Raw genomic sequence first — 13,331 nt, forward strand, 5'->3', positions numbered from 1 at the left:
GCGGAACTATATCTTCAGTTGTAACGTCAGGAGCGCACTGTTACCAAGCAAGTTCTAGACACCATAGAAAGCCTGTCTCTCAGGGCAGATCTGGATACTGAACCTACAGCTAATCCACTATGTTCAGAACGTAATAACAGAAGTCCAGAGAATCAATGTACAGGTTGCTCTGCAATAATGCGTGTTTCATTAACGTGAATTCACCATAACATGTTTGATGAATTCAGTACACTGTTTCTAAAATGCAAACTTTTAAAACATGTGTTGGCTGTAACATCGCCAATACTTCAAGTGCTGTTTCTAAAGAGCAATTTTCTATGATGTGAGGTTGCACAAGAATGCAACCATCGCATTATAGAAGATCTACCTGTACTTGAAACGCAGTTCAAGGTCATCACAGCATTAACTAAAACTTAAATCAAAAAAAAATGTGGGCTCAGCCTGTAAATCATGTTCATATACTGCCAAATAAATACTTCTCTGTCTTCATGTTATACTTTTGGGAAGTTTAAATTAAATCTATTAGTTCAGAAAGGAAATCTGGCAGCAATCTGTTTTGTATTCTGAAGCTAATTAAGATAAATTTACACGAATAACTGCAATAGTTTATTTAAAACAGTACCATTACAACATGTGCTTCAACAGATGCACTTATTTGTGATCTGGTGTGAAGCTCAAATGTGTAAATGAAGACATGATTTCAAAGCACCTTCTCTTTAAGAACTATTAATAGTCCTAATTCTTGGAAGAGTAGATTCGTTTGATAATAATCATTGATTTCAGTTAACAGTTTCAAAGTGTAATTACCTAAACTACACTTCATGCAATGCCACATTTTTACTAATAGTGATCACTTTTCAGAATGTTCACTTACTTAAGTATACCAATTGATACAAATCACTGAGCAACAATCATAGTCATGTCAAAAATATATTTAATCATTTACTTTTACTCACAGGATCAAAACAAAGACTTGAACATGCAGTGTAATTATTTGTGATCAATTTTCTATTATTGACTGCTGTTTTGCACACACTGACAGCATTAAGATGAGAAAATGCAGTGATGAGGAAAAAAGTGATTTGAATCATTCACAAAGAAAATATGAGAAATCTTATTAAACATGACTGCCAATTGAATTTTCAAGTGTGAATTCTCCTCAAGCTCATTGTATTTAACTAAACAGAAACTGCAGAATTAAAAAAAAGAGAGAAATAGAAAATGCAGTGAGAAACAAAACCTGCACATTTTTAAAAAAAAATAATATGGACATCACTGGCAAGGCTAGCATTTATTGTCCATCCACAATTGCCCACCTTCTTGAACTGCTGCTGTTCAGTTAGAACATAGAACATTACAGCGCAGTACAGGCCCTTCAGCCCTCGATGTTGCGCCGACCTGTCATACCAATCTGAAGCCCACCTAACCTACACTATTCCATGTACGTCCATATGCTTGTCCAATGACGACTTAAATGTACTTAAAGTTGGTGAATCTACTACTGTTGCAGGCAAAGCATTTCATACCCTTATTACTCTCTGAGTAAAGAAACTACCTCTGACATCTGTCCTATATCTATCACCCCTCAATTTAAAGCTACCCTCCTCGTGCTTGTCATCACCATATTTGGAAAAAGGCTCTCCCAGTCAACCCTATCTATCCCTCTGATTATCTTATATGTCTCTATTAAGTCACCTCTCAACCTTCTTTTTCCAACGAAAACAGCCTCAAATCCCTCAGCCTTTCCTCGTAAGACCTGTTGTGTGGAGGGAAGGTCTTACGAGGAAAGGCTGAGGGATTTCCAAAGCTTCCACATCCTTCTTATAATGCACCGACCAGAATTCTACACAATACTCCAAGTGCAGCTGCACCAGAGTTTTGTACAGCTGTAGCATAATCTCATTGTTCCCGAACTCAATCCCTTTATTAATAAAAGCTAAAACACTGCATGCCTTTTTAACAACCCTGTCAACCTGGGTGGCAACTTTCAAAGATCTGTGTACCTGGACACCGAGATCTCTCTGCTCACCTACACTACCAAGAATCTTACCATTAGTTCATTATTTTGCATTCCGGTTACTCCAACCAAAGTGAATCACCTCTCACTTGTCCACATTAAATTCCATTTGCCACCTCTCAGCCCAGCTCTGCAGCTTATCTATGTCTCTCTGTAACCTACAACATCCTTCGTCACTATCTACAACTCCACTGACCTTACTGCCGTCTGCAAATTTACTAACCCACCCTTCTACATCCTCATCCAGGTCGTTTATAAAAATGACGAACAGCAGTGGACCCAACGTCGACCCTTGTGGTACATCACTAGTAACTGGACTCTAGGATGAACATTTCCCATCAACCACCACCTTCTGTCTTCTTTCAGCAAACCAATTACTGATCCATACTGCTATATCTCCCACAATCCCATTCCTCCACATTTTGTACAATAGCCTACTGTAGGGAACCTTATTGAACGCCTTGCTGAAATCCATATACACCACATCAACCGGTTTAGTCTCATCTACCTGTTTGGTCACCTTCTCAAAGAACTCAATAAGGTTTGTGAGGCTCAATCTACCCTTCACAAAACCGTGCTGACTATACCTAATCAAATTATTCTTTGAGATGATTATAAATCCTATCTCTTATAACCTTTTCCAACACTTTATCACCAACTGAAGTAAGGCTCACTGGTCTATAATTACCAGGGTTGTCTCTACTCCCCTTCTCGAACAGGGGAACCACATTTGCTATCCTCCAATCTTCTGGCACTAATTCTGTAGACAATGACGATTTAAAGATCAATGTCAAAGGCTCAGCATCTCCTTCCTGGCTTCCCACAGGATCCTAGGATAAATTCCATCCGGCCCAGGGGACTTATCTATTTTCACACTCTGCAGGATTTCTAATACCTCTTCCTTGTGAACCTCAATTCCACCTAGTCTAGTAGCCTGTATCTCAGTATTCTCTTCAATAACATATCGTTTTCTAGAGTGAATACTGTCAAAACAATATTCATTTAGTGCTTCCCCTATCTCCTCTGACTCCACACACAACTTCCCACTACTATCCTTGATTGGCCCTAATCTTACTCTCGTCACTCCTTTATTCCTTAAATACCTATAGAAAGCCTGGCTCTTCTGAGCTCTCTCTTTAGGCCTTTCCTGGCTACCTTGTAACCCTTGAGTACCCTAACTGAGCCTTCACATCTCATCCTAACATAAGCCTTCTTCTTCCTCTTGACCAGAGATTCCATTTCCTTCGTAAATCATGGCTCCCGCGCTCTACAGCTTCCTCCCTGCCTGATAGGTACATACTTATCTAGGACACTCAGGAGCTTTTCCTTGAATAAGCTCCACATTTCTAATGTGCCCATCCCCTGCAGTTTCCTTCCCCATCCTATGCTTCCTAAATCTTGCCTAATCGTATCGTAATTGCCTTTCCCCCAGCTGTAACTCTTGCCCAGTGGTATACACCTATCCCTTTCCATCAATAAAGTAAACATAACAGAATTGTGATCGCTATCACCAAAGTGGTCACCTACTTCCAAGTCTAACACCTGGCCAGGTTCATTACCCAGTACCAAATCTAATGTGGCTTCGCCCCTTGTTGGCCTATCTACATACTGTGTCAGGAAGCCCTCCTGCACACACTGAACAAAAACTGACCCATCTATAGTACTCATACTATAGTGTTCCCAGTCAATATTTGGAAAGTTGAAGTCCCTCATGACAAATACACTGTCTCTCTCACTCCTATTGAGAATCATCTTTGCTATTCTATCCTCTACATCTTTGGAACTATTTGGAGGCCCATAGAAAACTCCCAACAGGGTGACCTCTCCTTTCCTGTTTCTAACCTCAGCCCATACTACCTCAGTTGACGAGTCCCCAAACATCCTTTCTGCCACTGTAATACTGTCCTTGACCAACAATGCCACATCTCCCCCTCTTTTACCATCTTCTCTGTTCTTACTGAAACATCTAAATCCTGGAACGTGCAACAACCATTCCTGCCCCTGCTCTATCCATGTCTCTGAAATGGCCACAACATCGAAGTCCCAGGTACCAAACCATGCTGCAGGTTCACCCACCATGTTCTGGATTCTCCTGGTGTTGAAGTAGACACACTTCAAACCAACTTCTTGCTTGCCAGTGCCACCTTGCGTTTCTGAAATTTGATTTTGGACCTCCCTACTCTCAACCTTTTCTATACTTGAACTACAATTTTGGTTCCCATCCCCCTGCTGGATTAATTTAAACCCACCCCAATAGCCTTAGCGAATTTCCCCCCCAGAATATTGGTACCCCTCTGGTTCAGATGAAGACCATCCTGCTTGTAAAGATCCCACCTACCCCAGAAAGCGCCCCAATTTTCCAAGAATCCATAACCCTCCCTCCTGTACCATCCTTGTAGCCACATGTTCAATTCCTCTCTCTCCCTATTCCTCGCCTCACTAGCACGTGGAGCAGTTGAGCAGGTAAAGTCGCAGTTCTACTGGGAAGATATGTCATGCAAGTGCTGTTGTTGGACATGGGCAGCCAAAGTCAGAAGTCACACAACACTAAGTTATAGACCAACAGGTTTATTTGAAATCTCAAGCTTTCGGAGCAATGCTCCTTTGTCAGGTGAAGCACTTGCATGAATAAGTGATGTTCCAACAACACCCAAGAAGTTTGACATGATCAAGGACAAAGCATCCACTTAATTGGCGTCACATCTACAAACATTCACTCCCTCCATCATCAGTGCTCTGGCAGCTGTATGTAAAATCTGCACAATGTAGATCAGAAATTCACCAAGGCTCCTGAGACAGCACTTACCAAATATTCAACCCCTACTTTAGAATGATTAGGGCAGCATTTTAAAAAGCATACTGTAAATGTACAGGACATGTCATGATTATGGGTGAGCTTAATATGAGTTGGATGCCAAGGCTCATGAATGGGACTGCTGCAGTTGCAGGACACTGAATGTGCCCTGTGATGTTGATGCCTGGTGTCCAAGATAGAGGTCATGAGGAGTGAGCGGCAAGCTAGAGTCACTTCTTGTGTGTTGTTGGAACTGCACTTATTCATGCAAGTGGCTTTACCTGACAAGCCTTCAAATAAACCTGGTGTGATTTTTAACTGTATATAAATGGAGGTGAGATTAGCTGATAATGTTTATGTAACCAAATGGATTTTTTGTTCTCTACTAGCAAGAATCTCATCTCGCCATTTAACACTTGGTTGGAAAATGGAGCTTTTCATCTCTCAGAATTTTAACAATTTCCTTTCTTTGATTAAATCTTTTGCAGTAAAGTATTTATTTAAAATGTTAAATCTTGTTGCGTATCTTCTTTCAATTAATAACTGGGAGATTGAATTTCTTTTAAAAGCTTGTGGTTTCCCTCGAGATCACAACAATGCACTACATAAACGCATTAAAGATATAATTCACTGTTGAAAAGATGAATTTGTTAATGGAAGAGCAGAGATAAGGAGTCCAATCTTTCACAAAGCCAGTTAATGAAAAGAAATTGCTTACCACAATCTGTAGGCATAGGTGCTGAAACAACTGGATGGACAACTGGCCTCTCAGAATCTGAGGATACAGTGCTGCAACTTCCACTCACAGAGTCCTCATCATTGGAGGGTTCTACAAAAGGGTCTTCTTTTGTCATTTCAATACTAGCCCCTGTAGAAGGTAATACAAGTTCATAATGGCAGTGATATTATAGCCAATTCAATTAAAAAAGATTCCATAACTTCCTTCTCTTGTTTTCAAAATATTCCATGTTTTTGATTTGCAAATTTCTCTCACATTACTCTTGTAAAAGGTCAACAGTGGGAAAAATGCTCTAGTGATTATAAACGAAATGATAATAAAACATTTGGAAAGCATTAACAGGATTAGACAAAGCCAACATAGATTTATGAAAGGCAAACCATGCTTAATAAATTTACTGGAGGTTTTTGAGGAAGTAACTAGTGGAATAAATAAGTGAGAAACAGTGAATGTAGCATAATTGGATTTTCAGAAAGCTTTAGATAAGGTCGGTCATAAGAGGTTAGTGGACAAAGTTAAAGTACGTCAGATAAAAGATAATATATTAGCATGGTTCGAGAATTAGTTGACAAACAGGAAACAGAGTTGGGAGTAAATGGGTCTTTTTACCTCCAGAATAGCAGACTAATGGGTACCACAAGGAACAGTGCTGGGCCACAACTATTCTAATGTATATAAATTACATGGATGAGGAAATATTTCTAGTTTACTAATGACACAAAACTAGACACGATTGTGAGTTTTGAGGAGGATGGAAGGAGGTTTTGAGGTTGTTTAGACATGTTCAGTAGAATATGCACGACAGATGCAGTACATGATTAAGCGGGAAGGTATAGACTTGATGTGAAAAATAGAAAGGAGATGTATTAGTTAAATGATGACAACTCAGCAAATATGAATTTACAAAGTAATCTGGGTATCTTTGTATATCAAGCAATTAGAAAGGTGACTGGTACATTGGTCTTCACTACAAGAGAATACGAGTTCATAAGTAGGGATATCTTAAAATATATAGGACCATGGTGAGACTACACTTGGAATATTACTTAAGAAAGGACACGCTTAACATGTAGGGAGTGCATTGGAGGTTCACTCTGGTAATACCAGGGAAAGGTAGGATTGTCCTATGAGGAGAGATTAGTCTCTTTGTTCAGCAACACTCCCTAGGACCTTACCATTAAGTGTATAAGTCCTGCTAAGATTTGCTTTCCCAAAAATACAGCACGTCACATTTATCTAAATTAAACTCCATCTGCCACTTCGCAGTCCATTGGCTCATCTGATCAAGATCCCATTGTAATCCGAGGCAACCTTCGTCACGGTCCACTGCACCTCCACTTTGGTATCATCTGCAAACTTTAACTAATCTCTTATGCTCACATCCAAACCATTTATATAAATGATGAAAAATAGTGGACCCAGCACCTATCCTTGTGCCACTCCACTGGTCATAGGACCCCAGTCTGAAACACAACCACCCTCTGTCTTCTGCCTTTGAGTCAGCTCTGTATCTAAATGACTAGTTGTCCCTGTATTCCATGAGATGTAATCTTGCTCACCAGTCTCCCACGGGGGACCTTGTCAAATGCCTTACTGAAGTCCATATAGATCACATCTACTGCTCTGCCCTCATCAATCCTCTTTGTTACTTCTTCAAATTTGTGAGACATTATTTCCCACAAACAAAGCCATGTTGACTAAACATAAATCAGTCCTTGCCTTTCCAAATACATGCACATCCTGTCCATCAGGATTCCCTTCAACAACTTGCCCACCACCAACATCAGGCTCACCGGTCTATAGTTCCCTGGTTTGTCCTTACCACCTTTCTTAAATAGTGGTACCACATTAGCCAACCTTCCGGCACCTCACCTGTGACTATCGATGATACAAATATCTCAGTAAGAGGCTCAGCAATCACTTCCCTCGGATCCCACAGAGTTCTAGAGAACACTTGATCAGGTCCTGGGGATTTATCCACTTTTATGCGTTTCAAGACATCCAGCACTTCCTCCTCTGTAATATGGACATTTTTCAACATGTCACCATCTATTTCCCTACAGTCTATATCTTCAATATCCTTTTCCACAGTAAATACTGATGTAAAATACTCATTCAGTATCTCCCTCATCTCCTGCAGCTCCACACAAAGTCCGCCTTGCTGCTCTTTGAGAGGTCCTATTCTCTCTAGTTACCCTTTTGTCCTGAATGTATTTGTAAAAATCCTTTGGATTCTCCTTAACTCTTATTGCCAAAGCTATCTCATGTCCCCTTTGGCCCTCCTGATTTCCCTCATAAGTATACTCCTCCTGCCTTTTTACTCTTCTAAGGATTCATTCGATCTATCCTGTCTATATCTGACATATGCTTCCTTCTTTTTCTTAATCAAAACCTCAATTTCTTTAGTCATCCAGCATTCCCTATACCTACCAGCCTTAACTTTCACCCTAATAGGAATACACTTTCTCTGGACTCCTATGATCTCATTTCTGAAGGCTTCCTATTTTCCAGCTGCCCCTTTACCTGTAACATCTGCCCCAATCAGCTTTCAAAAGTTCTTGCCTAATACAGTCAAAATCGGCCTTTCTCCAATTTAGAACTTCAACTTTTAGATCTGGTCTATCCTTTTCCATCACTATTTTAAATCTAATGGAATTATGGTCACTGGCCCCAAAGTGCTCCCCCACTGACACCACAGTCACGACCTACTCCTGGGAAATAAGGCAAGGCACAAGTTTTACACTTTCTCTAGTAGGTACCTTACTGAATCAGAAACTTTTCTTGTACATACTTAACAAATTCCTCTCCAACTAAACCCTTAACACTACGGCAGTTCCAATCTGTGTTTGGAAAGTTAAAATCCCGTACCATAAACAGCCTATTATTCTTACAGATAACTGAGATCTCCTTACAAATTTGCTTCTCAATTTCCCTCTGACTACTAGGGGGTCTATAATACAATCCCAATGAGGTGATCATCCCATTCTTATTTCTCAGTTCCATCCAAATAACTTCCCTGGATATATTTCCGGGAACATCTTCTCTCAGTACAGCTGCAATGCTATCCCTTGTCAAAATGCCACTCCCTCCTCCCATTCTAACCTTCCTGTAGCATTTGTTTCCTGGAACATTAAGCTGCCAGTCCTGTCCATCCCTGAGTCATGTTTCTGTAATTGCTATGATATCCCAGTCCCGTGCTCCTAACCATGCCCTGAGTTCATTGAAATAAATGCAGTTTAATTTATCAGTCCTACCTTGTTCTCTGCTTTGTCCCTGCCTGTCCTGACTGTTTGATTCACTTCTGTTCTCAACTGTATCAGTCTCAGATTGACCTCTTTCCTCACTATCTCCCTGGGTCCCACCATCCCCACCACCCCACCGCACCCTCACCCCACCTTGCTAGTTTAAATCATCCCAAGCAGCTCTAGCAAATCAAGTATATTAGTCCCCTTCCAATTTAGGTGCAATCCATCCTTATTGTACATGTCACTTCTACCCCAAAAGAGCTTCCAAAGATCCAAAAATGTGAATCCTTCTCCCATACACCAGCTCCTCAGCCATGCATTCATCTGCTCTTTCCTCCTATTCCTACCCTCACTAGCTCGCAGCACCAGGAGTAATCCAGATATTTGAAAGTGATTAATTTAGAGGCTACAAAGATTGGGTTGAAGAAAAGGACTGGCTGGAATTCTTTCAGGAGCCAGTACAGACACAATGTACCAAATAGCCTCCTGTACTGGAAAAGTTCTATGATTCTACACACGAGGTCATCTAGATCCTTTTACAACCCTGAGTTCTGCAAACTCACCATTTAGATAATACACCTTTTAGTCTTCATGAAGAAATCTAAATCTTCTATAAACACACGCAATGGATACTAGAAACATGGGGCAGAATTTATTGTAACTGACTCAAGCCAAACCCATCATATAGAGAACGAGTGGAAACTTGCATTATTTATAAGGGTCCTCAACAACCAAATAAGTGCCCATCAGGCACTCCACTAGCCAAAATCAGCTTTCCCTGGGAATTTATATCCCAGGATGGAAATCTCACTTACTAAGAGACATTGCAGCTCTCCCTTGCCAGTAGTGCCACTGCGATTGTTAGACTGCTGGACTCAGGTAAATAAGGGTGGGCAACGGGTCAGGGAGAACCTTGGTGCAAAGAGATAGAAAGCAGTGGTAACTACAAGCTTCTCAAACCCTTCCCCAAAACAGCTTCCCTCAATCAGGCACTGAGTGCCTTTGAAAGAGGCAGCCACACAGGCAAACACAGCTTTTGGAAGTCAAGTGTATCTTGTTAGTCATAGGGAAACTATTGGGAGAATATTCTGAAGGAGAGAATTCATATTTACTTGAGTAAGTATGGGTTAAGTAGGGACAGGCAGCATGGCTTTGTCCGATGATGGTCACGCCTAACAAACTTGTTAGAATTTTTCAAAATGTGATCAAGTCTGTGGATCAAGGAAACTTAGTTGATGTAGTTTATATGGATTTTAGCAAAGCTTTTGACAAGGTACCACATGAGACACCGATTAAGGGTAAAGCACATGGAATTCAGGAAAACATGGTAAAATGGATCAGAAATTGGCTTAGTAACAGGACTCAAAGAGTAGTGGCAGAAGGCTATTCGAGTGACTGGAGGCCAGTGTTCAGCAGTGTACCACAGGGATCAGTACTGGATCCCTCATTATGCGATATATACATAAACAATGTGGATGAAAATTTGCCGGGGGGGGGGGGGGGGGGGGAAGATGTTAAGCAAGTCTACAGACAACACCAAAATTGGTACAGTGGTTAACAATGAAGAGAATGGCTGTAAGTTGCAGGAAAATATAGATGAGTTGGTCAGATGGACAGAGCAGTGGCCGATGGTATTTAACCCTGTTAAGTACAAGTTGATCACTTTGGAAGAACATACAAGATGAGGGAGTGTTTAATGAATGGTAGGACACTGAATAGCTCAGAGGAACAGAAGAATCTTGGGATAATTATTCACAGAACCCTAAAGTTAGCAGAATACATGAATAGGATAGTTAAGACGACATTGGGGCACTTGCTTTTCTCAGTTGTCACATAGAGCACAAGAGCATGGAGATAATGTTGGAACTGTACAGAACATAGTTTTCCAGCTGTGGCTGAACCAATGTGCAGTTCTGGTCATCTCACTACAGGAAGGATGTGATAGCACTACAGACAAGGTTCAGTAGGATGTTGCCTGGGATGGAGCAATTGAGCTATAAGAAGAGACTAGCTCGGCTCAGATTTCTTTTCTTTATCACACTGAAGGCTGAGGGAGGACATGATTGGGTGTATAAGACTATGACAGGTTTGGACAGGGTATGTAGAGAGCATCTATTCCGCTTGGTCAAGGGTCAATCACAAGGGGGCATAGTTTTAGGGTAAGGGCAGGAAATTCAGAGGGGATTTGAAAAAAACCTTTCTTCACTCAGCGGATGGTGGAAATCTAACAACCTTTAACAAGTATTTGGAGAACCACTTAAAATATCATAATATTCCCAGATATAGGACAAGTACAGGGAATTGGGATGAGTGTGCCTTTAGTAGTAGTTATTGTGAGTGCAGACTCATGGGCTAAAGAGCCTTTTCTGCATTGTATGACTCGATGACTCTATAATGAGCAATTTCACACTTTCCCACATTATATTCCATTTGCCAGATCTTTGTTCATTCACTTGACCCATCTGTGCCCTCTGTAGTCTTCTTACATCCTCTTCAAAATTTACACGTCTACACGTCTCTATTCATCAACACATTTAGCAACCATATTGTTGGTCACTTCAAAAGTAATTTATACAAAGTGTAAAATGAACTAATTTCAATGGCATACCACATGTTACTTTTTGCCACCAGTACAGCTTTCAGTAAAATACTGTACTATCAGCTCTATCAGTTTGCTGATGGATTTTTCCACTTCTTCCATGCTGGAAAGGATGAACTCCAGGAATGAGATTTTTGTTTTGTATTTGAAATTTTTAAATAGTCAAGCAGCCCGTTGGGATCCTATCCAGCTGTTCATATGTACTTCTATGCCAGATGGGCAGTACATTTGCTCAATGGTTCGCACTGATGACTTATAGCGCCAGGGACCCAGGTTCAATTCCAAACTGGGGCAACTGTCTGTGTGGAGTTTGCACATTCTCCCCGTGCCTATGTGGGTTACCTCTAGGTAGTCTGGCTTCCTCCCATAGTCCAAAGATGTGCAGGTTAGGTGAATTGGTAATGTTAAATTGTCCATAGTATCCAAGGATGTGCAGGCCGGGTGGATTAGCCATGTGAAATGCAGGGTTACAAGAATTGGTGAGGTGGGGTTGGATCTGGTTGGGATGCTCTTCAGAGGGCAGATGTGGGTCAAATGGCTTGCTTCCACACTTGTAAGGATTCTATGACCAACTTAACTGTATGAACATTGCTAACATTTCAAAGGTATGAAAAGGGTGAAATGCCCAATTGCATCAGAACCAGAGAAATGAGACTTAAGAGGCTGCAGCTACAGATGAACAAGCAATGTCTGATGTGAGAAACCGAGATCAATACTAAGAAAGGATCTACTCAAGACATTGCAGCTACCTGCAGATGAGTGAAAGGCTGTGTTGGAGACAATGCTAGTGACTAAGGATACCATCATCTCCTGCAGGCAAATCTGCAGCCATGTGGGTTGGGAGGCAGCGCTATGCCAGTGATACTGAAGTTCACAACAGCATTGAACTTCTTAACCACAGACTCCGCTCAAAACTTCAAATGGGAACAAGCAAAACATTCTTTGATCAGCAGCCAGCGAATGCCCTTCACAAGAAAGCAGTCCAGTTCACCGTAGATCGAGACAGTCAAGGTACCTGAACTGTCAGAAATGCAGGCATCACTGGGATCCCTAGGATACAAGGGGCCATCAACTGCGTGCATGTGTGGTGCTCAGAGTTTCATGGCTTCATCCAACCAAAGACAGCAAGGAATTTTGTTCTTTCAATGACCTACTCATTTGCAAACACAAACAAGAGCTCCTGAAGGTATGGTCCTACACAGGGAGCTGTCATGATGCTTACATCTGCACAACTCACAGCTCACAAGCATTCATTTCCAGAGATGGCCCATGGGTGACAAGAGGTAGCGCTAAAAGACATGGATAATTACCCCATATGCTCCCCTCAGACTGTTACTGAACAGCACTACAATGAACAGAGAATCAGTCTTCCAAATGCACTTTCATTGCCAGGACCACGCAAAGACGGCACTCCAGTTCTTGTTTGGCTGGATTTCCAGAATAGCTGTTGTTTATTGTATACTGGCTCTAAATTAGGATGCAACTGGGGAGCAAAGTAGGTCTATGTTTGCCTGAGAATTTAGAAGGAGACAGCTCAACAACCTTTCTCCTTAGATTAAAGCCTGATCGAGGTGCTGACAGATCTAATGTCCGAGCAATACCGGAATAATGCAGAAAAGCTGAGAGTACCTGATTGTGGTTAGATGTGAGGGCAAATGTTGCAATAACATATGTGAGTTTGTTTGATACTTTGATATTAATTTTACTCTCTTATCACCAATAACGTGCTGACCAGAGCATTAGCATGGAGTTATGTAGGATTACACAGGACCGTGCTTACATGATTGAAACTCAGATGCAAGCAGTATTCATCCACTACAAAGAAGTAGAGGGGTGAAGTTATGCTGATTGACTTCTGAACCTAAACAACCAGCTTATGTTATTGCTTTCTTGAAGCTACGTTCCTTCCAGAGGACAGGAGAGAATGACAGCCTCAG

At 41.2% G+C, this 13,331-nt stretch overlaps 1 protein-coding gene across 1 annotated transcript in view; it reads right to left on the bottom strand.

Annotated features, from left to right (window-relative positions):
- The window catches only part of LOC132819695 (CAP-Gly domain-containing linker protein 4-like), a 266,189-nt gene that overhangs the window by 206,520 nt on the left and 46,338 nt on the right, over positions 1-13,331 (bottom strand). Inside the window, exon 2 of the mRNA XM_060831355.1 lies at positions 5,530-5,679. Within this exon, the coding sequence (XP_060687338.1) occupies positions 5,530-5,665 (136 nt within the window). The 5' untranslated portion in view covers positions 5,666-5,679. The remainder of the gene's footprint in view (positions 1-5,529; positions 5,680-13,331) is intronic.

The sequence above is a fragment of the Hemiscyllium ocellatum genome, chromosome 10 (genome assembly GCF_020745735.1).
Source record: "Hemiscyllium ocellatum isolate sHemOce1 chromosome 10, sHemOce1.pat.X.cur, whole genome shotgun sequence".
Lineage (NCBI taxonomy): Eukaryota > Metazoa > Chordata > Chondrichthyes > Orectolobiformes > Hemiscylliidae > Hemiscyllium > Hemiscyllium ocellatum.